The 27,042-nt window shown below is 51.4% G+C and overlaps 1 protein-coding gene across 3 annotated transcripts in view; it reads left to right on the forward strand.

Annotated features, from left to right (window-relative positions):
* Nucleotides 1–26,141, forward strand: part of LOC138798989 (ADAMTS-like protein 2) — a 60,337-nt gene extending 34,196 nt beyond the window's left edge. For 2 of the 3 annotated variants that reach the window (XM_069979646.1, XM_069979647.1), the window contains exons 11-16: nucleotides 4,525–4,616; nucleotides 5,320–5,446; nucleotides 5,550–5,763; nucleotides 5,849–6,004; nucleotides 7,217–7,361; nucleotides 23,383–26,141. In XM_069979646.1, the coding sequence (XP_069835747.1) occupies nucleotides 4,525–4,616; nucleotides 5,320–5,446; nucleotides 5,550–5,763; nucleotides 5,849–6,004; nucleotides 7,217–7,361; nucleotides 23,383–23,501 (853 nt within the window). In that variant the 3' untranslated portion in view covers nucleotides 23,502–26,141. Of the gene's footprint in view, nucleotides 1–4,524; nucleotides 4,617–5,319; nucleotides 5,447–5,549; nucleotides 5,764–5,848; nucleotides 6,005–7,216; nucleotides 7,362–23,382 lie in introns of those variants that run through there. The other variant, XM_069979648.1, reaches the window with a different exon arrangement.
* Nucleotides 26,142–27,042: the final 901 nt, after the last annotated feature.

The following is a 27,042-nucleotide window of genomic DNA, read 5'->3' on the forward strand; positions in this document are numbered from 1 at the left end:
AGCTGTACAGCGGGATCGGGGGATGCAGATCCCGCTGTTCAGCTCCAGGACCTGAAGCGACGCTATCACCACTACAGTCCCTGCAGCCTCCTCCAGAGACCGGGGACCTGCACGTGTGGCCGGGAGGGGAGCAGGACGTGATATGTATAGCTGGGGCAGGTCAGTCGCGGCTCTGTTAGGCGGACTGCCCGACTGCCCTGCACCTCACCTCCGGCGCGACACTCCACGCACCGCCGCCCGCCATGCACCTCACCTCCGCGCCGCCTGCTTGACCTGCAACTCCAGCCCAGCCGCCAACCCATCACTCTACGCTGCTCTGCCTGCAGTGATTTTTTGTGAAAATTTAATTTATGATTTTAATCGAAATCGATTATAACCTTCTGGGCAAATTTATTTGATTAATCGCCCAGCCCTAACTCCTCTGTATGTCTCCTCCTGTATATATGTATACTCTATGTACCCCTGTATATATGTCTCCTCCTGTATATATGTCTCCTCTATATACTCCTCTGTATGTCTCCTCCTGTATATATGTATCCTCTATGTACTGCTGTGTATGTCTCCTCCTGTATATATGTCTCCTCTATATACTCCTCTGTATGTCTCCTCCTGTATATATGTATCCTCTATATACTCCTGTGTATGTCTCCTCCTGTACATATGTATCCTCTATATACTCCTGTGTATGTCTCCTCCTGTATATATGTATCCTCTATGTACTGCTGTGTATGTCTCCTCCTGTATATATGTATCCTCTATATACTCCTCTGTATGTATCCTCTATGTACTGCTGTGTATGTCTCCTCCTGTATATATGTATCCTCTATATACTCCTCTGTATGTCTCCTCCTGTATATATGTATCCTCTATGTACTGCTGTGTATGTCTCCTCCTGTATATATGTATCCTCTATATACTCCTCTGTATGTATCCTCTATGTACTGCTGTGTATGTCTCCTCCTGTATATATGTATCCTCTATATACTCCTGTGTATGTCTCCTCCTGTACATATGTATCCTCTATATACTCCTGTGTATGTCTCCTCCTGTATATATGTATCCTCTATGTACTGCTGTGTATGTCTCCTCCTGTATATATGTATCCTCTATATACTCCTCTGTATGTATCCTCTATGTACTGCTGTGTATGTCTCCTCCTGTATATATGTATCCTCTATATACTCCTCTGTATGTATCCTCTATGTACTGCTGTGTATGTCTCCTCCTGTATATATGTATCCTCTATATACTCCTCTGTATGTCTCCTCCTGTATATATGTATCCTCTATGTACTGCTGTGTATGTCTCCTCCTGTATATATGTATCCTCTATATACTCCTCTGTATGTATCCTCTATGTACTGCTGTGTATGTCTCCTCCTGTATATATGTATCCTCTATATACTCCTGTGTATGTCTCCTCCTGTACATATGTATCCTCTATATACTCCTGTGTATGTCTCCTCCTGTATATATGTATCCTCTATGTACTGCTGTGTATGTCTCCTCCTGTATATATGTATCCTCTATATACTCCTCTGTATGTATCCTCTATGTACTGCTGTGTATGTCTCCTCCTGTATATATGTATCCTCTATATACTCCTCTGTATGTATCCTCTATGTACTGCTGTGTATGTCTCCTCCTGTATATATGTATCCTCTATATACTCCTCTGTATGTCTCCTCCTGTATATATGTATCCTCTATATACTCCTCTGTATGTCTCCTCCTGTATATATGTATCCTCCTGTGTAGGTCTCCTGTATATATGTATCCTCCTGTGTAGGTCTCCTGTATATATGTATCCTTCTGTATATATGTATCCTCTATGTACTCCTCTGTATGTCTCCTGCTGTATATATGTATCCTCCTGTGTAGGTCTCCTGTATATATGTATCCTCCTGTGTAGGTCTCCTGTATATATGTATCCTCCTGTGTAGGTCTCCTGTATATATGTATCCTCCTGTATATATGTGTCCTCTATGTCAGGGATAGGGAACCTTGGCTCTTCAACTGTTGCAAAACTACAACTCCCATCATCTATGGTAAGCCTATGGCTGCCCAGGTATGATGGGAGTTGTAGTTTTGCAACATCTGGAGAGCCTTGGTTCTCTCCCCCTGCCCTATGTCCTGCTGTGTAGATCTCCTCCTGTGTAGGTACCTGGCTTCCTGCAGACACCATCTTCTCGGTCTTCAGGCTCTTCTAGCCCAGACACAGGAGAACCAGCTGGAAGGAGAGAGCGGCCTCTGGTGGCCGGAGGAAGATACTGCGTACAGCAGTTTGCTTTTACCATAAGCCTCATAGGCTTATAGGAAAGCATAATGGCCATAAAGAAGGCGGGGCTTAACGTAATGGGGGCGGGGCTTCAGCGGACGCTTCCATCACAGTCCGGATCCACAGCCACAGGTAAATATGACTGAAGAGGCCGGGGCTGTAAGCAGGGGAGGCACTGAGGACTCCAGCCAGCTGTGAGCAGCCGTGCGGCCCTGACAGCTGGGGGAAGAGCGGCCCGGGGGGCATATGCCCCCCTGCCCCCCGGCCCAGCCCGCCCCTGGGCCTGAGCCTGCTCTCCTCCTACCACTTGTCCTACAGAAGGACACACATAGGCCTGAGCCTGCTCTCCTCCTACCACCTGTCCCACAGGACACATATAGGCATGAGCCTGCTCCTATCCTACCACCTGTCCTACAGGACACACATAGGCCTGAGCCTGCTCTCCTCCTACCACCTGTCCTACAGGACACACATAGGCCTGAGCCTGCTCTCCTCCTACCACCTGTCCTACAGGACACACATAGGCCTGAGCCTGCTCTCCTCCTACCACCTGTCCTACAGGACACACATAGGCCTGAGCCTGCTCCTATCCTACCACCTGTCCTACAGGACACACATAGGCCTGAGCCTGCTCTCTTCCTACCACCTGTCCTACAGGACACACATAGGCCTGAGCCTGCTCTCCTCCTACCACCTGTCCTACAGGACACACATAGGCCTGAGCCTGCTCTCCTCCTACCACCTGTCCTACAGGACACACATAGGCCTGAGCCTGCTCTCCTCCTAACACCTGTCCTACAGGACACACATAGGCCTGAGCCTGCTCTCCTCCTACCACCTGTCCTACAGGACACACATAGGCCTGAGCCTGCTCTCCTCCTACCACCTGTCCTACAGGACACACATAGGCCTGAGCCTGCTCTCCTCCTACCACCTGTCCTACAGAAGGACACACATAGGCCTGAGCCTGCTCTCCTACCACCTGTCCCACAGAAGGACAGAAAAAAACACAAGGAGGCTGGGTCAGCATAGGGCCTTATAGGCGGGGCAATAAACTCTTTATTGCTTGTTACCATCTGTCCTATCATTGCAGGAAGATAGAATCTTCCCCATTATGTGCTGCTGCTTAGGACGTAAGGGAAATATATATATATATATATATATATATATATATAAAGGGGTCTGGGATATGTATATATATATATATATATATATATATATATATATATATATATTGGGGGTCTGGGATATGTGTGTGTTATATTATATATGGGTCTGGGATATATATATATATATATATATATATATATATATATATATAGGGATCTGGGATATGTATATATATATATATATATATATATATATATATATAAAAAGGGGTCTGGGATATGTATATATATATATATATATAGGGATCTGGGATTTGTATATATATATATATATATATAGGGATCTGGGATATGTATATATATATATATATATATATATATATAGGGATCTGGGATATATATATATATAAATATATATATAAAGGGGTCTGGGATATATATATATATATATATATATTGGGGGTCTGGGATAAGTATATATATCGGGGTCTGGGATATGTGAATATATATATTGGGGATCTGGGATAAGTATATATATATATATATATATATCGGAGTCTGGGATATGCATAAATATATATCGGGGTGTGGGATATGTGTATATATATATTGGGGATCTGGGATAAGTATATATATATCAGGGTCTGGGATATGTGTATATATATATATATATATATATATATATATATATATACATGTCTGTGCTGTCCAGATCCCTAGCAGCCGTCTATACTTACCATCCGCACTGTTTTTGATCTGGCATCAGTCTTCCGGCTGTATCTTCAGGCCCCGCCTCCTCCTGCTGTCAGTCACTCTGGAGGAGGCGGCGTCCTGAAGTTAGAGCAGCGGCCGGAGGATGGGAGAACCGGATGAGTAGGTGATGGTGTTATCTAGGTAATAAGTGTGTGATCAGCGGGTGTCTGACTGCAGGAACCCCGGGATCAGTCCAGATTATAGAGGATGAGATGATGACTGTAAATCATTACCCATTGGTCGGGTCCAGTGATTGGCTCATGGTCACATGGGTGTATGGGTGGGGTGACGGTACAGCTGGGGGTATATAGTCAGTGACTCTTAGTGCGGTGGTGGCTCGGTGCTCTCCCTCCCATTATCTGACCTCCATGTTTTCTCGTTTTCAGTGATTTATTACCCAGTCAGGACATCAGCCGCGCCGACATGTATCGCTGGAAGCTCTCCGCCTATTCACCGTGCAGCTCCACCTGCAGCTCAGGTAAGCAGGGGCTGTACCACTATCACATGGGGGTCACCGACATACAGCTGACATACCAGAGCATTACTGAGGCAGAGACTATATTACAGAGCTATGGCGGCCATATTTACACCCAGCGCTCTACTAGATGGGGGCTGTAATAAAGTGGCCGCTCGCTGTGTCATGGTCCCATTAATATAGGACTATAGATACCGAGCCCTCCCGGACTTTACAGATCTCTGCACTTACTATTAAAGGAGTACTCCGGCAAAAACCTTTTTCTTTCAAATCAACTAGTTTCAGAAAGTTATACAGATTTGTAAATTTCTTTTATTTAAAAAATCTCCAATCCTCCAGGACTTATCAGCTGCTATATGTCCTGCAGGAAGTGGTGTATTCTCTCCAGTCTGACACAGTGCTCTCTGCTGCCACCTCTGTCCATGTCAGGAACTATCCAGAGCAGCAGCAAATCCCCATGGAAAACCTCTCCTGCTCTGGGCAGTTCCTGACATGGACAGAGGTGGCAGCAGAGAGCACTGTGTCAGACTGGAGAGAATACACCACTTCCTGCAGGACATACAGCAGCTGATAAGTACTGGAAGACTGGAGATTTTTTTACTAGAAGTAAATTACAAATCTATATAACTTTCTGACACCAGATTTTGGCCAGAGTTCCCCTTTAATGACTGTATGTATGAAGCCATTTGTGTTGCTGCTTTTGCAGGTCTCAGTTCTGCCTACGCTTTATGTATCCGGTATGATGGGCGGGAAGTCGATGAGTCCCACTGTGATCCGTCCACCAAGCCAGAACCCACTCAGGAATTCTGTACGGGACGGGAGTGTATGCCAAGGTACGGAGAGGGGGGGGGGGCTGTACTCTCCTGGGTGGAGTAAGGTTACAGACGTAACTAGGATACATGGGCCTTATATACCTCTCTGGTTCTCTCCTTGGAGATGGGAGTCGAGTGGTTGGAGCGAGTGCTCGAGAAGCTGCGGTCAGGGTGTCCAGGTGCGCTCCGTCCGCTGCTGGAAGATGCTGGCCCCGGGCCTGGACAGTTCTGTATATGACGAACAGTGTGAAGGCGCCCAGCTCCCAAGACCACCACAGAAGAAAGTGTGTAAGAACAAGCCGTGCGGCCCCCAGTGGGAGTCCTCCGAGTGGTCCGAGGTGGGTGTGGAACCCCTATACTAGACTTATAACATCCTCCCCGTGTAACACGGCAGCCATGACATGTCCTTCCCTTGGTGTTTAGTGCCCGGCCGCCTGCGGGATGGAGGGAGTGATGAGGAGGGAGGTGAAGTGCTCCACAGAGTCCTCTCAGTGCGACGAGAGTATCAAGCCTCCGAGCGAGAAGCCGTGCCTGGGCCCACCCTGTGACCACCACTGGACCACCACCGAATGGGGGCCGGTGAGTCCTGTTGTCTTACTGCACAGGAAGGATAGAATCTAGAGATGAGCGAACCTCGATCCGAACCCGAACGTTCGGCATTTGATTAGCGGGGGCTGCTGAAGTTGGATGAAGCCCTAAGGCTATGTGGAAATCACGGATATAGTCATTGGCTGTATCCATGTTTTCCAGACAACCTTAGAGCTTTATCCAAGTTCAGCAGCCACCGCTAATCAAATGCCGAACGTTCGGGTTCGGATCGACTCGAACTCGAACCTGGTTCGCTCATCTCTAATAGAATCCAGTCATTTGTGTATTTCACCCGGGACGGGGTCAAAGGTTATGGTCCAGCAATAGAGATAATGCATGAGGCAACCACGCCCGTATCTGCCGACAATGGCAGTGCCGTATTCTTCTGTACTTGCAGAGTCCCGTGTCCATTGGAAACCACAATTGTGGTTGGCAATCTGCAGTGTGAGACCCGACCATAATAGTATATGAATAGATATTAAAGGGGTCCTCCACTCTGGAGAGTCCCTACTGGTTAGGTAAACCCCTTAGGGTTTAGGCAAGTGTCTCAAGCAATCAGCTGCAATCTGTGCGGAGACATGGCAGGAAGAGTTCCGTTACCCTGCAGTGCCACCTGCAGGGAGTATGAAGCATTACACAGTGTCCGTTCACATTGGGGGTTATTGGTGTAATGCAGGACATTATGGGTCCTCCAGAGAGGAAGAGTCGGGGAGGAGGTGACTAAACATAACAACATGCACCTACCTCCCCGGCTCCAGCACTGGGGTCGCGGCACGGCTGCTGAATGGCTGAGCAGGGACCCGGTTGTGAGGTGTCAGATCTGCCCAGCCAGTCAGCGGCCGTGCCGCGACCCCAGTGCTGGAGTCGGGGAGGTAGGTGCATGTTGTTATGTTCAGTCACCTCCCCAACTTTAAAAAAAAAAAATGTCCGACCCCGGACTTCCCCTTTAATACCTCTCTACTTTGCTTAACAGACAATAGCACATGTGGCAGGTCACGCTAACATTACTCTAATCTGCAGTATACTCTATGACGGCCCCGGCCCACCCTAAACCTTTATTACCCTGCGTACATCCTTATCCAAGCAAAGGCCTAATCATCATCTCTGCACTGCCGGCACTAAGAGGGTCCCCCCCCCCCTGCAGCCGCCACAGTCCCTGGGATCTCCCATAGTCCTCATGCGGGTTTCTTCTCTCCGGTACAGTGCAGTAAGTCGTGCGGATCAGGACACCAGCTGAGAGATGTGAAGTGTTACCAGGGAGAAGAGCTGAGCCAGGGATGTTATCCGGCCACCAAGCCTGAGAGCAGACAGGTCTGCAACGCCGCTCTGTGCCCCACCGGGGCCCCCGGTAAGATCCCCCAGGCTGCAGTGTTCTATCTGTCTGTATGCATGGATGTAGGGGTCTCTGGCCTGCTCGTTTTTGCTTCTATAGGCCCCGCAGCCCCCGACCCCCACAAAATAACAATCTTAGAGCTTAATTCCTTTGCGCTTTGTTTTGTGCCGTTCCTCTGTTATTCTTCCTGGAAATGTAGGAATACATATACAACTGGGTGTAACTATACCCCATGACAATTGGGCGTATCCCTTCACACGCTGACACATCCGATCGGATTCTATTACATGTAGAGAGATGTCCCCTGAGATACATGACTGGGGTAACAGCTAGTCAGGGGGTGACGGGGGTCAGAGGTCAAATTGTACAACTATTTGATGTCAGAACAGAGATCTGTGGGATGGAGAAGAGAAGAAGACACAGACCCTTGTAATGCGTCAGTAAGACATGGTTGTGTGTCAGTCATATATAGTTGTGTGTGTATGTGTATATATATATAGTGTGTTACAGTGTTATTCTTTGTTGCATCTTTTTCTGCTGGGAATAGTAGTAGACGTAGCCATGTTGTCACCCATCGTACAACAAAAGGGAACCTAGTATTCTCTTCAAAAGGTTTTAAACCCCCACAAGTAGTACATGGTGTATGTTGTTACTATCCTGAAGAACCATGAGAGTACTGCAGCTATCCTGAAGAGTCATGAGGGCAGTGCAGCTATCCTGAAGAGTCATGAGGGTGGTGCAGCTATCCTGAAGAGTCATGAGGGTACTGCAGCTATCCTGAAGAGTCATGAGGGTGGTGCAGCTATCCTGAAGAGTCATGAGGGCGGTGCATATATCCTGAAGAGTCATGAGGGCAGTGCAGCTATCCTGAAGAGTCATGAGGGCGGTGCAGCTATCCTGAAGAGTCATGAGGGCAGTGCAGCTATCCTGAAGAGTCATGAGGGTGGTGCATATATCCTGAAGAGTCATGAGAGTACTGCAGCTATCCTGAAGAGTCATGAGAGTACTGCAGCTATCCTGAAGAGTCATGAGGGCGGTGCAGATATCCTGAAGAGTCATGAGGGTGGTGCAGCTATCCTGAAGAGTCATGAGGGTGGTGCATATATCCTGAAGAGTCATGAGGGCGGTGCAGATATCCTGAAGTCATGAGGGTGGTGCAGCTATCCTGAAGAGTCATGAGGGTGGTGCAGATATCCTGAAGAGTCATGAGGGCGGTGCAGCTATCCTGAAGAGTCATGAGGGTGGTGCATATATCCTGAAGAGTCATGAGGGCGGTGCAGCTATTCTGGAGAATCCTGCAGGGAATGCTGCTATTCAGTAGAGTTATGGGACAGTGAGGAATCATTCAGTCCGATCTCTGGCACCCCCATCACTAACAGAACTACCCCCATGACTTTTCAGGTGAGCGCCAGCACCTCTGGCACTTTTCAGGGTCCCCGCCCCCATGTCTCAGTATTGATATCATACTACAGTGTACAGGGGCTTCTGTATATTCCCCTCCCAGCTGTATACCCGCACGGTGCTGGTTTAGGACCATAAAATCAAGGGACAGGTTCCCTTTAAGTTGTTAGAGAAGGAATAACTGCAGGTTCAGCCACACAGAGCCGGGGGGCGCCGTACATGTAACCAGATGTGATTGCTTCACGCCACACATGGCCGGAGTGGAAAGTAAACGGTTTATATAGAGATAATGTGTGTAGACATCATGTATACAGAGTGACAGGGCCGACCCCGCAGGAGATACAACATGTGCATCAGCGTCATGGCCGCCCCCAGCCATCCTCTCCAGGCCTGATCCATCATGTGCTGTCAGTAAGATGGACTGTGGCCGCTCCGCCTGCAGAGCTTCTCCATCTTCTGGCTCTGCTCCTGGATCTCTGGATTTGTCGACTGCAGTGAAACCGAGGAGTGACCCCCCTGAAGAGGAGTGGACCCCCCAAGAGGAGCGACACCCTAAAGATGAGTGACCCCCTAAGAGGAGCAAACCCCTAAATATGAGTGACAACCCCCCTCCCCCCCAAGGAGCAGAGACCCCCTGTAGAGAAGCAGACCACCTAAAGAGGAGTGACCCCCCCAAGAGGAGCGGACCCCCTAAAGATGAGTGACCACCCCAAGAGCATTGACCCCCTAAAAAGGAGCAACCCCCTTAAGAAGAGTGACCCCCTGCACCACGCTGTCTCAGGTCTGGTGTGTAGGTTGGAGGGTGGAGGTCACGGAGCTTTATACATGACGTCTCACTCAGAGTATATCTGTACGCTTAACAACCTTCAGAATTGTATATATATATATATATATATATATATACTCATGGGAGTGGTGGGTCAGCGCCTCGGTGGGCTGCTGATGGTCGGGGCAGGATAGGTCAGTATTACTAACAGGAATAATAGAACCTAATGGATGTTACTGCCCAGATAGCGGGTAGAGAGGTGGATGGCGGAGATGATTGGTGCTACCTGCCCTTTAAGTATCAGGATGTGCATGAGGCAGCAGAGGAGCTGGAGGCAGCAATGAGGGTGAGAGCAGACCAGCAGCAGGGGATGCTGGGAGATTCCAGCTCTAAATATAGACAGCTCATACAGGCCGGACTATGATACAGGTTACAAGTCAGGTTCAGTGCAAGATTGAGCGCACTGCCGGCTGTACAGACAGGGAACGAGCGCACTGCCGGCTGTATACACAGGGAATGAGCGCACTGCCGGCTGTTCAGACAGGGAACGAGCGCACTGCCGGCTGTACAGACAGGGAACGAGCGCACTGCCGGCTGTTCAGACAGGGAACGAGCGCACTGCCGGCTGTTCAGACAGGGAACGAGCGCACTGCCGGCTGTACAGACAGGGAACGAGCGCACTGCCGGCTACACACACAGGGAATGAGCACACTGCCGGCTGTACACACAGGAAACGAGCGCACTGCCGGCTGTACACACAGGGAACGAGCGCACTGCCGGCTGTACACACAGGGAACGAGCGCACTGCCGGCTGTATACACAGGGAATGAGCCGGCTGTATACACAGAGAATGAGCGCACTGCCGGCTGTACACACAGGGAATGAGCGCACTGCCGGCTGTACACACAGGGAATGAGCGCACTGCCGGCTGTACACACAGGGAATGAGCGCACTGCCGGCTGTACACACAGGGAATGAGCGCACTGCCGGCTGTACACACAGGGAATGAGCGCACTGCCAGGTGTATACACAGGGAATGAGCGCACTGCCGGCTGTACACACAGAGAATGAGCGCACTGCCGGCTGTACACACAGGGAATGAGCGCACTGCCGGCTGTATACACAGGGAATGAGCGCACTGCCAGGCGTATACACAGGGAATGAGCACACTGCCGGCTGTATACACAAGGAATGAGCGCACTGCCGGCTGTATACACAGGGAATGAGCGCACTGCCGGCGGTACACACAGGGAATGAGCGCACTGCCGGCTGTATACAAAGAGAATGAGCGCACTGCCGGCTGTACACACATGGAATGAGCGCACTGCCGACTGTACACACACAGGGAATGAGCGCACTGCCGGCTGTACACACATGGAATGAGCGCACTGCCAGCTGTACACAGGGAATGAGCGCACTGCCGGCTGTACACACAGGGAATGAGCGGACTGCCGGCTGTATACACAGAGAATGAGCGCAGTGCCGGCTGTACACACAGGGAATGAGCGGACTGCCAGGTGTATACACAGGGAATGAGCGCACTGCCGCCTGTACACACAGGGAATGAGCGCACTGCCGGCTGTACACACAGGAAATGAGCGCACTGCCAGGTGTATACACAGGGAATGAGCGCACTGCCGGCTGTACACACAGGGAATGAGCGCACTGCCGGCTGTACACACAGGGAATGAGCGCACTGCCGGCTGTATACACAGAGAATGAGCGCAGTGCCGGCTGTACACACAGGAAATGAGCGCACTGCCGGCTGTACACACATGGAATGAGCGCACTGCCAGCTGTACACAGGGAATGAGCGCACTGCCGGCTGTACACACAGGGAATGAGCGGACTGCCGGCTGTATACACAGGGAATGAGCGCACTGCCAGCTGTACACAGGGAATGAGCGCACTGCCGGCTGTACACACAGGGAATGAGCGGACTGCCGGCTGTATACACAGGGAATGAGCGCACTGCCGCCTGTACACACAGGGAATGAGCGCACTGCCGGCTGTATACACAGAGAATGAGCGCAGTGCCGGCTGTACACACAGGAAATGAGCGCACTGCCAGGTGTATACACAGGGAATGAGCGCACTGCCGGCTGTACACACAGGGAATGAGCGCACTGCCGGCTGTACACACAGGGAATGAGCGCACTGTCGGCTGTACACACAGGGAATGAGCGCACTGCCGGCTGTACACACAGGGAATGAGCGGACTGCCAGGTGTATACACAGGGAATGAGCGCACTGCTGGCTGTATACACAGGGAATGAGCGCACTACCGGCTGTATACACAGGGAATGAGCGCACTGCCGGCTGTACACACAGGGAATGAGCGCACTGCCGGCTACACACAGGGAATGAGCACACTGCCGGCTGTACAAACAGAGAATGAGCGCACTGCCAGGCGTATACACAGGGAATGAGCGCACTGCCGGCTGTACACACAGAGAATGAGCGCACTGCCGGCTGTACACACAGGGAATGAGCGCACTGCCGGCTGTATACACAGGGAATGAGCGCACTGCCGGCTGTACACACAGGGAATGAGCGCACTGCCGGCTGTACACACAGGGAATGAGCGCACTGCCGGCTGTACACACAGGGAATGAGCGCACTGCCAGGCGTATACACAGGGAATGAGCGCACTGCCGGCTGTACACACAGGGAATGAGCGCACTGCCGGCTGTATACACAGGGAATGAGCGGACTGCCAGGTGTATACACAGGGAATGAGCGCACTGCTGGCTGTATACACAGGGAATGAGCGCACTGCCGGCTGTATACACAGGGAATGCGCGCACCGGCAGGTGTATACCCAGGGAATGAGCGCACTGCCGGCTGTACACAGGGAATGAGCGCACTGCCGGCTGTACACACAGGGAATGAGCGCACTGCCGGCTGTACACACAGTGAATGAGCGCACTGCCGGCTGTATACACAGGGAATGAGCGCACTGCCGGCTGTACACACAGGGAATGAGCGCACTGCCAGGTGTATACACAGGGAATGAGCGCACTGCCGGCTGTACACACAGGGAATGAGCGCACTGCCAGGTGTATACACAGGGAATGAGCGCACTGCCGGCTGTACACACAGGGAATGAGCGCACTGCCGGCTGTACACACAGGGAATGAGCGCACTGCCGGCTGTATACACAGGGAATGAGCGCACTGCCAGGTGTATACACAGGGAATGAGCGCACTGCCGGCTGTACACACAGGGAATGAGCACACTGCCGGCTGTACACACAGGGAATGAGCGCACTGCCGGCTGTACACACAGAGAATGAGCGCACTGCCGGCTGTATACACAGGGAATGAGCACACTGCCGACTGTATACACAGAGAATGAGCGCACTGCCAGGTGTATACACAGGGAATGAGCGCACTGCCGGCTGTATACACGGAATGAGCGCACTGCCGGCTGTACACAAAGGGAATGAGCGCACTGCCGGCTGTATACACGGAATGAGCGCACTGCCGGCTGTACACATAGAGAATGAGCGCACTGCCGGCTATACACACAGGGAATGAGCCGGCAGTGTGCTCATTCCCTGTGTGTACAGCCTGCAGTGCGCTCATTCCCTGTGTGTACAGCCGGCAGTGCGCTTATTCCCTGTGTGTACAGCCGGCAGTGCGCTCATTCCCTGTGTGTACAGCCGGCAGTGCGCTCTTTCCCTGTGTGTGTACAGCCGGCAGTGCGCTCATTCCCTGTGTGTACAGCCGGCAGTGCACTCTTTCCCTGTGTGTGTACAGCCGGCAGTGCGCTCATTCCCTGTGTGTACAGCCGGCAGTGCGCTCATTCCCTGTGTGTACAGTCGGCAGTGCGCTCATTCCCTGTGTGTAGCCGGCAGTGCGCTCATTCTCTGTGTATACAGCCGGCAGTGCGCTCATTCCCTGTGTGTACAGCCGGCAGTGCGCTCATTCCCTGTGTGTAGCCGGCAGTGCGCTCATTCTCTGTGTATACAGCCGGCAGTGCGCTCATTCCCTGTGTGTACAGCCGGCAGTGCGCTCATTCCCTGTGTGTACAGCCGGCAGTGTGCTCATTCCCTGATCCGAGGTGACATGTCCATTCACTCACACAGTCTATCATGCTAAGCTGTAGGAGCAGGGAGCGGCGGGCAGAGCTGCGGAGCCATCACTTTTTATAATCCTGGTCTGACACGTCGCTCCCCTGCTGATCCGCTGATCTCTCTGATCTTCCTTGTAGTTACAGCTGCCAGAGTTCACCTTCTCCCATCACAGTCTAATCATCTGGATTTTCCCACACTCTGTGGGTGCCTGGAGTCGTGTCTGTAACATCACCGGACTGTGACCGTAATATCACCAGACTGTGACCGTAACATCACCGGACTGTGACCGCAATATAACCAGACTGTGACCGTAATATCACCGAACTGTGACTGTAATATCACCGGACTGTGACCGTAATATCACCGGACTGTGACCGTAACATCACCAGACTGTGACCGTAATATCACCAGACTGTGACCGTAATATCACCAGACTGTGACCGCAATATCACCGGACTGTGACCGTAACATCACCGGACTGTGACCGCAATATCACCAGACTGTGACCGTAATATCACCGGACTGTGACCGTAATATCACCGGACTGTGACCGTAATATCACCGGTCTGTGACCGTAATATCACCGGACTGTGACCGTAATATCACCGGACTGTGACCGTAATATCACCGGTCTGTGACCGTAATATCACCGGACTGTGACCGTAATATCACCGGACTGTGACCGTAATATCACCGAACTGTGACTGTAATATCACCGGACTGTGACCGTAATATCACCGGACTGTGACCGTAACATCACCAGACTGTGACCGTAATATCACCAGACTGTGACCGTAATATCACCGGTCTGTGACCGTAATATCACCGGACTGTGACCGCAATATAACCAGACTGTGACCGTAATATCACCAGACTGTGACCGTAATATCACCGGACTGTGACCGTAATATTACAGGACTGTGACCGTAATATTACAGGACTGTGACCGTAATATCACCAGACTGTGGCTGTAATATCGCCGGACTGTGACTGTAAATCTTCTGATCCCCCTTGTCTGTAATATGTTCGGGAATGTTCTCCGAACCGGAACGCTCGTCATTCGACTCTCGCCCCTCACTGATAGGACTGTGTACACATATGGGATACACCTTACCCCCCCCCTCACTGATAGGACTGTGTACACATATGGGATACACCTTACCCCCCCCCCCCTCACTGATAGGACTGTGTATACATATGGGATACACCTTACCCCCCCCCTCACTGATAGGACTGTGTACACATATGGGATACACCTTACCCCCCCCCCTCACTGATAGGACTGTGTACACATATGGGATACACCTTACCCCCCCCCTCACTGATAGGACTGTGTACACATATGGGATACACCTTACCCCCCCCTCACTGATAGGACTGTGTACACATATGGGATACACCTTACCCCCCCCCTCACTGATAGGACTGTGTACACATATGGGAAACACCTTACCACCCCTCACTGATAGGACTGTGTACACATATAGGATACACCTTACCCCCCCTCACTGATGGGACTGTGTACACATATGGGATACACCTTACCCCCCCCTCACTGATAGGACCGTATCCACATATGGGAAACACCTTACCGCCCCTCACTGATAAGACTGTGTACACATATGGGATACACCTTACCCCCCCCCCCTCACTGATAGGACTGTGTACACATATGGGATACACCTTACCCCCCCTCACTGATAGGACTGTGTACACATATGGGATACACCTTACCCCCCTCCCCTCACTGATAGGACTGTGTACACATGGGATACACCTTACCCCCCCTCACTGATAGGACTGTGTACACATATGGGATACACCTTACCCCCCCTCACTGATAGGACTGTGTACACATATGGGATACAGCTTACCCCCCCTCACTGATAGGACTGTGTACACATATGGGATACACCTTACCCCCCCTCACTGATAGGACTGTGTACACATATGGGATACACCTTACCCCCCCCCTTACTGATAGGACTGTGTACACATATGGGATACACCTTACCCCCCCTCACTGATAGGACCGTATCCACATATGGGATACACCTTACCCCCCCTCACTGATAGGACTGTGTACACATATGGGATACACCTTACCGCCCCTCACTGATAGAACTGTGTACACATATGGGATACACCTTACCGCCCCTCACTGATAGGACTGTGTACACATATGGGATACACCTTACCCCCCCCTCACTGTTAGAACTGTGTACACATATGGGATACACCTTACCGCCCCTCACTGATAGGACTGTGTACACATATGGGATACACCTTACCCCCCCTCACTGATAGGACTGTGTACACATATGGGATACACCTTACCCCCCCCCCCTCACTAATAGGACTGTGTACACATATGGGATACACCTTACCTCCCCCTTACTGATAGGACTGTGTACCCATATGGGATACACCTTACCCCCCTCACTGATAGGACTGTGTACACATATGGGATACACCTTACCCCCCTCACTGATAGGACTGTGTACACATATAGGATACACCTTACCGCCCCTCACTAAAAGGACTGTGTACACATATGGGATACACCTTACCGCCCCTCACTGATAGGACCGTTTCCACATATGGGATACACCATACCGCCCCTTACTGATGGGACCGTATCCACATATCGGATACACCTTACCGCCCCTTAGTGATGGGACTGTGTACACATATAGGATACGCCTTACCGCCCCTGACTGATGCGACTGTGTACACATATGGGATACACCTTACCCCCCTCACTGATAGGACTGTGTACACATATGGGATACACCTTACCGCCCCTGACTGATGCGACTGTGTACACATATGGGATACGCCTTACCGCCCCTCACTGATGGGACTGTGTACACATATGGGATACACCTTACCCCCCCTCACTGTTAGAACTGTGTACACATATGGGATACGCCTTACCGCCCCTGACTGATGCGACTGTGTACACATATGGGATACACCTTACCCCCCCTCACTGATGGGACTGTGTACACATATGGGATACGCCTTACCCCCCCCTCACTGATAGGACTGTGTACACATATGGGATACGCCTTACCCCCCCCTCACTGATAGGACTGTGTACACATATGGGATACACCTTACCCCCCTCTCACTGATAGGACTGTGTACACATATGGGATACACCTTACCGCCCCTCACTGATGGGACTGTGTACACATATGGGATACGCCTTACCCCCCCTCACTGATAGGACTGTGTACACATATGGGATACGCCTTACCCCCCCTCACTGATAGGACTGTGTACACATATGGGATACACCTTACCGCCCCTCACTGATGGGAGTGTGTACACATATGGGATACACCTTACCCCCCCCCCCCCTCACTGATAGGACTGTGTACACATATGGGATACACCTTACCCCCCCTCACTGATAGGACTGTGTACACATATGGGATACACCTTACCGCCCCTCACTGATGGGAGTGTGTACACATATGGGATACACCTTACCCCCCCTCACTGATAGGACTGTGTACACATATGGGATACACCTTACCCCCCCCCCCTCACTGATAGGACTGTGTACACATATGGGATACACCTTACCCCCCCCTCACTGATAGGACTGTGTACACATATGGGATACACCTTACCCCCCCTCACTGATAGGACTGTGTACACATATGGGATACACCTTACCCCCCCTCACTGATAGGACTGTGTACACATATGGGATACACCTTACCCCCCCTCACTGATAGGACTGTGTACACATATGGGATACACCTTACCCCCCCCCCTTACTGATAGGACTGTGTACACATATGGGATACACCTTACCCCCCCCTCACTGATAGGACCGTATCCACATATGGGATACACCTTACCCCCCCTCACTGATAGGACTGTGTACACATATGGGATACACCTTACCGCCCCTCACTGATAGAACTGTGTACACATATGGGATACACCTTACCGCCCCTCACTGATAGGACTGTGTACACATATGGGATACACCTTACCCCCCCCTCACTGATAGGACTGTGTACACATATGGGATACACCTTACCCCCCCTCACTGATAGGACTGTGTACACATATGGGATACACCTTACCCCCCCTCACTGATAGGACTGTGTACACATATGGGATACACCTTACCTCCCCCTTACTGATAGGACTGTGTACACATATAGGATACACCTTACCGCCCCTCACTAAAAGGACTGTGTACACATATGGGATACACCTTACCGCCCCTCACTGATAGGACCGTTTCCACATATGGGATACACCATACCGCCCCTTACTGATGGGACCGTATCCACATATCGGATACACCTTACCGCCCCTTAGTGATGGGACTGTGTACACATATAGGATACGCCTTACCGCCCCTGACTGATGCGACTGTGTACACATATGGGATACACCTTACCCCCCTCACTGATAGGACTGTGTACACATATGGGATACACCTTACCGCCCCTGACTGATGCGACTGTGTACACATATGGGATACGCCTTACCGCCCCTCACTGATGGGACTGTGTACACATATGGGATACACCTTACCCCCCCTCACTGTTAGAACTGTGTACACATATGGGATACGCCTTACCGCCCCTGACTGATGCGACTGTGTACACATATGGGATACACCTTACCCCCCCTCACTGATAGGACTGTGTACACATATGGGATACGCCTTACCCCCCCCTCACTGATAGGACTGTGTACACATATGGGATACACCTTACCCCCCCCTCACTGATAGGACTGTGTACACATATGGGATACACCTTACCCCCCCCTCACTGATAGGACTGTGTACACATATTGGATACACCTTACCGCCCCTCACTGATGGGACTGTGTACACATATGGGATACGCCTTACCCCCCCTCACTGATAGGACTGTGTACACATATGGGATACGCCTTACCCCCCCTCACTGATAGGACTGTGTACACATATGGGATACACCTTACCGCCCCTCACTGATGGGAGTGTGTACACATATGGGATACACCTTACCCCCCCCCCCTCACTGATAGGACTGTGTACACATATGGGATACACCTTACCCCCCCTCACTGATAGGACTGTGTACACATATGGGATACACCTTACCGCCCCTCACTGATGGGAGTGTGTACACATATGGGATACACCTTACCCCCCCTCACTGATAGGACTGTGTACACATATGGGATACACCTTACCCCCCCCCCCTCACTGATAGGACTGTGTACACATATGGGATACACCTTACCCCCCCTCACTGATAGGACTGTGTACACATATGGGATACACCTTACCACCCCTCACTGATAGGACTGTGTACACATATGGGATACACCTTACCACCCCTCACTGATAGGACTGTGTACACATATGGGATACGCCTTACCCCCCCCCTCACTGATGGGACTGTGTACACATATGGGATACACCTTACCGCCCCTCACTGATAGGACTGTGTACACATATGGGATACACCTTACTCCCCTCACTGATAGGACTGTGTACACATATGGGATACACCTTACCCCCCTCACTGATGGGACTGTGTACACATATGGGATACACCTTACCACCCCTCACTGATAGGACTGTGTACACATATGGGATACACCTTACCACCCCTCACTGATAGGACTGTGTACACATATGGGATACGCCTTACCCCCCCCCTCACTGATAGGACCGTTTCCACATATGGGATACACCTTACCACCCCTCACTGATAGGACTGTGTACACATATGGGATACGCCTTACCCCCCCCCTCACTGATGGGACTGTGTACACATATGGGATACACCTTACTCCCCTCACTGATAGGACTGTGTACACATATGGGATACACCTTACCCCCCCTCACTGATGGGACTGTGTACACATATGGGATACACCTTACCCCCCCTCACTGATGGGACTGTGTACACATATGGGATACACCTTACCCCCCCTCACTGATAGGACTGTGTACACATATGGGATACACCGTACCGCCCCTCACTGATAGGACTGTGTACACATATGGGATACACCGTACCGCCCCTCACTGATAGGACTGTGTACACATATGGGATACGCCTTACCCCCCCCCCCCCCCCTCACTGATGGGACTGTGTACACATATGGGATACACCTTACCCCCCCCCCCCCCTCACTGATGGGACTGTGTACACATATGGGATACACCTTACCCCCCCCCCCCTCACTGATGGGACTGTGTACACATATGGGATACGCCTCCCCCCCCTCACTGATGGGACTGTGTACACTTGTTACTATATATGTATAATCCAATGTGTTAAAGTTAATAGTGAAATATCACCTGTTGACACTAGAGGGCGCTGCTGTGAGTTCAGTAGGAGGTGACAGGAGATGCTGAGGGCAGGAAGTGAGTCAGAGTGCGGTCGCTGCCTCCTGTGCTGCTGGGGGGCAGTGAGAGTGGAGCAGGCCTGGATCCAGACACTATGAGAGCGAGGAGCAGGCCTGGATCCAGACACTATGAGAGTTAGGAGCAGGCCTGGATCCAGACACTATGATAGTGAGGAGCAGGCCTGGATCCAGATACTATGAGAGAGAGGAGCAGGCCTGGATCCAGACACTATGAGAGCGAGGAGCAGGCCTGGATCCAGACACTATGAGAGCGAGGAGCAGGCCTGGATCCAGACACTATGAGAGTGAGGAGCAGGCCTGGATCCAGACACTATGAGAGTGAGGAGAAGACCTGGATCCGGATACTATGAGCGCGAGGAACAGACCTGGATCCAGATACTATGAGAGCGAGGAGCAGACCTGGATCCAGATACTATGAGAGCGAGGAGCAGGCCTGGATCCAGACACTATGAGAGCGAGGAGCAGGCCTGGATCCAGACACTATGAGAGCGAGGAGCAGGCCTGGATCCAGACACTATGAGAGCGAGGAGCAGGCCTGGATCCAGACACTATGAGAGCGAGGAGCAGGCCTGGATCCAGACACTATGAGAGCGAGGAGCAGGCCTGGATCCAGACACTATGAGAGCGAGGAGCAGGCCTGGATCCAGACACTATGAGAGCGAGGAGCAGGCCTGGATCCAGACACTATGAGAGCGAGGAGCAGGCCTGGATCCAGACACTATGAGAGCGAGGAGCAGGCCTGGATCCAGACACTATGAGAGCGAGGAGCAGGCCTGGATCCAGACACTATGAGAGTGAGGAGCAGGCCTGGATCCAGACACTATGAGAGTGAGGAGCAGGCCTGGATCCAGACACTATGAGAGTGAGGAGAAGACCTGGATCCAGGCACTATTAGAGCGAGGAGCAGGCCTGGATCCAGACACTATGAGAGTGAGGAGAAGACCTGGATCCAGACACTATGAGAGCGAGGAGCAGGCCTGGATCCAGACACTATGAGACTGAGGAGCAGGCCTGGATCCAGACACTATGAGACTGAGGAGCAGGCCTGGATCCAGACACTATGAGAGTGAGGAGCAGGCCTGGATCCAGACACTATGAGAGTGAGGAGCAGGCCTGGATCCAGACACTATGAGAGTGAGGAGAAGACCTGGATCCAGGCACTATTAGAGCGAGGAGCAGGCCTGGATCCAGACACTATGAGAGTGAGGAGAAGACCTGGATCCAGACACTATGAGAGCGAGGAGCAGGCCTGGATCCAGACACTATGAGACTGAGGAGCAGGCCTGGATCCAGACACTATGAGACTGAGGAGCAGGCCTGGATCTAGACACTATGAGAGCGAGGAGCAGGCCTGGATCTAGACACTATGAGAGCGAGGAGCAGGCCTGGATCCAGACACTATGAGAGTGAGGAGCAGGCCTGGATCCAGACACTATGAGAGTGAGGAGCAGGCCTGGATCCAGACACTATGAGAGCGAGGAGCAGGCCTGGATCCAGACACTATGATAGTGAGGAGCAGGCCTGGATCCAGACACTATGAGAGCGAGGAGCAGGCCTGGATCCAGACACTATGAGAGCGAGGAGCAGGCCTGGATCCAGACACTATGAGAGTTAGGAGCAGGCCAGGATCCAGATACTATGAGAGCGAGGAGCAGGCCTGGATCCAGACACTATGAGAGCGAGGAGCAGGCCTGCATCCAGACACTATGAGAGCGAGGAGCAGGCCTGGATCCAGACACTATGAGAGCAAGGAGCAGGCCTGCATCCAGACACTATGAGAGCGAGGAGCAGGCCTGGATCCAGACACTATGAGAGCGAGGAGCAGGCCTGGATCCAGACACTATGAGAGCGAGGAGCAGGCCTGGATCCAGACACTATGAGAGCGAGGAGCAGGCCTGGATCCAGACACTATGAGAGTGAGGAGCAGGCCTGGATCCAGACACTATGAGAGTGAGGAGCAGGCCTCTGTTCACAGTTCGTCCTCAAATCCACCTAGGTAGGGCAGGGGGAGACCTTTTTGGAGGGGTGATAGCTGGTGACTGTTTTAGTCCCCATAATCTGTATGGATCCCCCAATCCCAGAAGAGAAATTAAAGAAAATAAAGTCCTCTATACAATCACGACGTCCTGCGATCACCGAGACTCTCCAATCTCCTCCGACACTATCCTGACATAGCGATATGTGGCCAGTCCTGTGACCTCTGAGGAACGTCTGCTCAGGAGCATTATGGTTCTACCATACAGATGATCAGTGGGGGGTGTACCATGTGGCGGATGACACTACACATAGTACTGAACTGCACACCTCTCTCCGGATCAGGTGCTCTGTGGTAAATGGTTCTTCTACCACCGATAGATGCTGAGAGAATGAACCACGGCACTCTTGAATAACTCAAGTGAAGAATTCTTTTTTATTGCAGTGTGAATAATTCCTTTGTTCCAACCACAGTTAAGTATAAATAGACAGGATGAGACCATAAATCCTATTGTTCAAGCTGTGGGGTCTCCGTAGGAAGTGTCAGGGTCGGCCAGGTCGGACACTACAGAGACCCCATGGTTTGAGAAAGGTTCGCGAGGACCGAAACAGGAGGGAACACACATTCATTCTCAGTAACTACACACAGTAGTCCAGGAGGCCCCCGGCTTGTGCGGTGAATGTCTCTTTAGGGTAGCTTCACACGTTCCGTTAATAACGCTGCCAGTTGGCTAGGTCCTGGCAGATCACTTTCACTAGATACACACAGCGGTCTGAATGACCGCTGCGTGTATGTAATTCTGCCGGCCGCTTAACCCCTTCAGCTGCCGCCCGGCTCCCGCTCTGTATACATTACCTGTCCTCGCTGCACTGGGTCCCGGCGTACTGCTCTCCCGGCCAATCAGTGGCTGTGGCAGGGCAACACACTGATTGGCCGGGCAGGAGAGCAGTACGCTGGGACCCCGCGCAGCGAGGACAGGTAATGTATACAGAGCGGGAGCCGGGCGGCAGCTGAAGGGGTTAAGCGGCCGGCAGAATTACATACACGCAGCGGTCATTCAGACCGCTGTGTGTATGTAGTGAAAGTGATCTGCCAGGACCTAGCTGCGAGTCGGTACGTGTGAAGCTACCCTTAAAGTGACTGTACCACCAGGCCCAGGCTGAAGCACTGGAGGCGGCCGACCCACCCCCAATGGGAAGAAACCCCAGCCCCTCCATGACGTGACTCCATTAGAACCAATGGAACCCTATTATAGAGGGGCTAGAATTTCCTCCCACTAAGGGTGGGTCAGCCACCTCCAGTGCTTCAGCCTGGGCCTGGTGGTACAGTCACTATTTTCGGCATGTTTACGGGTGAATGGATTTGTCTCTCTGTAATGGTAATCGTCATGAAGGTTCTTGTCTCCCTCCAGATGAAAGCTGTGAAGACAAGGCGACAGCCAACTGCTCCCTGGTGCTGAAGCTGAAGCTGTGCTCACACTGGTATTACCGGACGGCGTGCTGCCGAGCCTGCGGGGGGAAGGCCTCCTGACCGCGGCTCCATCACCCCCTCCTCCCTTACATTGTGAATTCTGTGGATGATGCCGGGTGCCTCTGTGGAAATAACCCTGCCGGGTGCCTCTGTTGTAATAACCATGCCGGGTGCCTCTATGGGGATAACCCTGCCGGGTGCCTCTGTGGTGGTAACCATACCGGGTGCCTCTATGGGGATAACTCTGCCGGGTGCCTCTATGGGGATAACCCTGCCGGGTGCCTCTATGGGGATAACCCTGCCGGGTGCCTCTGTGGTGGTAACCATACCGGGTGCCTCTATGGGGATAACCCTGCCGGGTGCCTCTGTGGGGATAACCCTGCCGGGTGCCTCTATGGGGATAACCCTGCCGGGTGCCTCTGTGGTAATAACCATGCTGGGTGCCTCTATTGGGATAACCCTGCCGGGTGCCTCTGTGGTGGTAACCCTGCCGGGTGCCTCTATGGGGATAACCCTGCCGGGTGCCTCTGTGGTGGTAACCATACCGGGTGCCTCTGTGGTGATAACCCTGCCGGGTGCCTCTGTGGTGGTAACCCTGCCGGGTGCCTCTGTGGTGGTAACCCTGCCGGGTGCCTCTGTGAGGATAACCCTGCCGGTGTACCTTGGAGGTGCGTTAGGTGGTAGCACTTGGTGCATCCGGCAGGAGTCATCTCGTTACCTCTACGTTTTACCAAAGTTTTATGGTGCGGAGTCGTCACCCTGCTGTTGTGTGAGTAAGGCGCCTCCATTGCACTAGATCTTCCATATCTGTGTATGGTCACCTCTCCCGAGCCGGGCAGGAGCTCCTAAGACTGACAGATCGCCCATGCCAGTCCAGTGTCTCACATTGAAGGTGCTATTTTATAGGAAATATACTGTATTTACATTGGTGGTTTTTATTGCAGAATACTATGGGCATTATAGGTAAGAGCGGGCACAGAGAGTCGTCACCACCCCTAGCTGATGTGGGGGGGACAGACACTAAAAATGACCAGGCCCTATGGGGTCACATAGGACTCCGGCACATACTTGGTTCCTCCTCATTTGTTCTCTGATAGTATAGAGATCAGTGATCAGCAGTCCTTCACGTTCCACCATGGAAGAATGATCAGTAGTGTTGAGCGAACGTGCCGAATTGTTCAGGTTTGGCAATGTTCTCGAAACCCAAAAGCTCGGAATTTAAATCCCGGCGTCTGGAGAAATTGGATTCAGCCTTAGGGAGTCCTGGAATTCATGGCAGCCCTAGAGTGGCATCCTAGTTCTCCAGACACCGGAAGTTAATTGCCGAGTATTCGGAGAATGTTGCCAAACCTAAACAATTCGGCAAGTTCCCTCAATGCTAATAAACAGAAGATTGGATTGTGCAGCAGGTTATATACAGAATAACTGCGACCAAACCCGGGGCTGCGCGACCATCTGATGGTGTCCCAATTTTTCCCGGTGGCACATGGAAATATATAGGTTCTTTCCTTTTTATCTCAGGGGTGAGGTTTGTTACCTCCAGAGGATTCTTATTCCCGTATCCTAGTTGACAAGACTGAATGAATCAACTGTATGGCAACCTATCGAAAGAGCTGAATCCCCATTAGTGTTGAGCAAACTTGACGAACTGTCCAGTTTCAGCAATATTCTGCAAAACGGAACGCTGCGCATTTGACTCTGGATGCCTAGAAAAGTGGGATGCCACCCTAGGACTGCAAGTAAAGGCTATGGCTATATCCATGTTTTCCAGAACTTCGTAGCATGGCTTCTAACTTCTCCAGCCACCTAGGAGTCAAATGGTGAGCGTTCGGGTTCGGAGAATGTTGCTTTGGACATGGTAGCTGGAGAAGTTAGATGTGGCCCTATAGCTGCCTATGGCTATATCCATGTTTTCCAGCTAGGAGTCAAATGGTGAGCGTTCGGGTTCGGAGAACGTTGCTCTGGACACGGTGGCTAAAGAAGTTTAATGTGGCCCTATGGCTGCCTATGGCTATATCCATGTTTTCCAGGACTAAAAAAAGTTGAATGCCGCCCTAGGAGGCCCTGAAAAACATGTATACAGCTGTATATGGTTATATGGCGGGGGGGGGGAATATTTTTATAATTGGTGGGAATGGAAAGCATAGACTCACTCCTTGTTCCACCATTTCACCATAATGGCGCTTTTTGATACCAGAGCCACGCACCGTTATCGACACAGGTCCTGGCCATGCCGTACAAAAGAAGAACGTATGACCTGTCCACAGGATAAGTGACAAGTGTCTGACCACTAGGACCCCCTCCCATCACAAGAAACCCAAGTACTCCTGAGTGAATGGAGTGGTCATTGAATGGATGTGCTGTCCCTGTTCTCATGACTGGTGAAGGTCCCAGCGGTCAGACACATAGCGGCTATCCTGTGGGAAACCCCTTTACTAGGAAAGTCCCGGAGTTCTCCATTTTTTACCCATAGGCCTTCATCCCGTCCTCAGCAACATGGGAGACGCGGCTGGTATGCAGACGGAGCATCTACAAATCTGGAACAGAGGCCATGACTACCATGAGAACAACGTCTCTTGGCTCCAACGTCATCCTGTGGTGTCGCCCATGGCAGAATCTTATTGTGTATTTTCGAGACAATGGCTCCTGCTGTAATGACAATTGCTGTAAGAGATGTATTTTATTATTCTAATAAAAGAAACAAACCAAAGGTCCACACTCGCTTCTTGGTTTATTTTTTTTATTTTTTCAGCCCGATATATGGTGGATCCATAAACAATGTTATACAGCTATTGCATCAGGGACCCCAGAGCAATCCCCCCTATAAAGCATCCATCATGGGGTGCAGAGTAGAGATGAGCGAACCTGGAGCATGCTGGAGTCCATCCAAACCCGAACTTTCGGCATTTGATTAGCGGTGGCTGCGGAAGTTGGATAAAGCCCTAAGGCTATGTGGAAAACATGGATATAGTCATTGGCTGTTCCCATGTTTTCCAGACAACCTTAGAGCTGCCACTAATCAAATACCGAACCCGGTTCACTCATCTCTAGTGCAGAGAGACGGCCACACACTGGACAGGAAGGTTGTATGTCGCCCGTGTCACATGGTTCCCTCAGCCGGTCGGGTAGGAGAGGAGGGGGGGAGGGCACTTAACTAGGTTCAGCAATGTTCTCTGAATCCGAACCCTCAGCTTTTGACTCCTGATAAGTGGAGAAGTTGGATGCCACTGTAGTAAGTCCTGGAAACCATGGACACAGCCATACACAGCCATAAGGCGGCATCTAACGTCTCCAGACACCAGGAGTCCAATATAGTCTCCCCCTCATACAGTATAGTATCTCACCTCATACAGTATAGTCTCCCACCTCATACAGTATAGTCTCCCACCTCATACAATATGGTCCCCCCCTCATACAGTATAGTCTCCCCCCTCATACAGTATAGTCTCCCACCTCATACAGTATAGTCTCCCACCTCATACAATATGGTCTCCCACCTCATACAGTATAGTCTCCCCCCTTATACAGTATAGTCTCCCACCTCATACAGTATAGTCTCCCCCCTTATACAGTATAGTCTCCCACCTCATACAGTATAGTC

This window comes from Dendropsophus ebraccatus, chromosome 8 (assembly GCF_027789765.1).
Source record: "Dendropsophus ebraccatus isolate aDenEbr1 chromosome 8, aDenEbr1.pat, whole genome shotgun sequence".
NCBI lineage: Eukaryota > Metazoa > Chordata > Amphibia > Anura > Hylidae > Dendropsophus > Dendropsophus ebraccatus.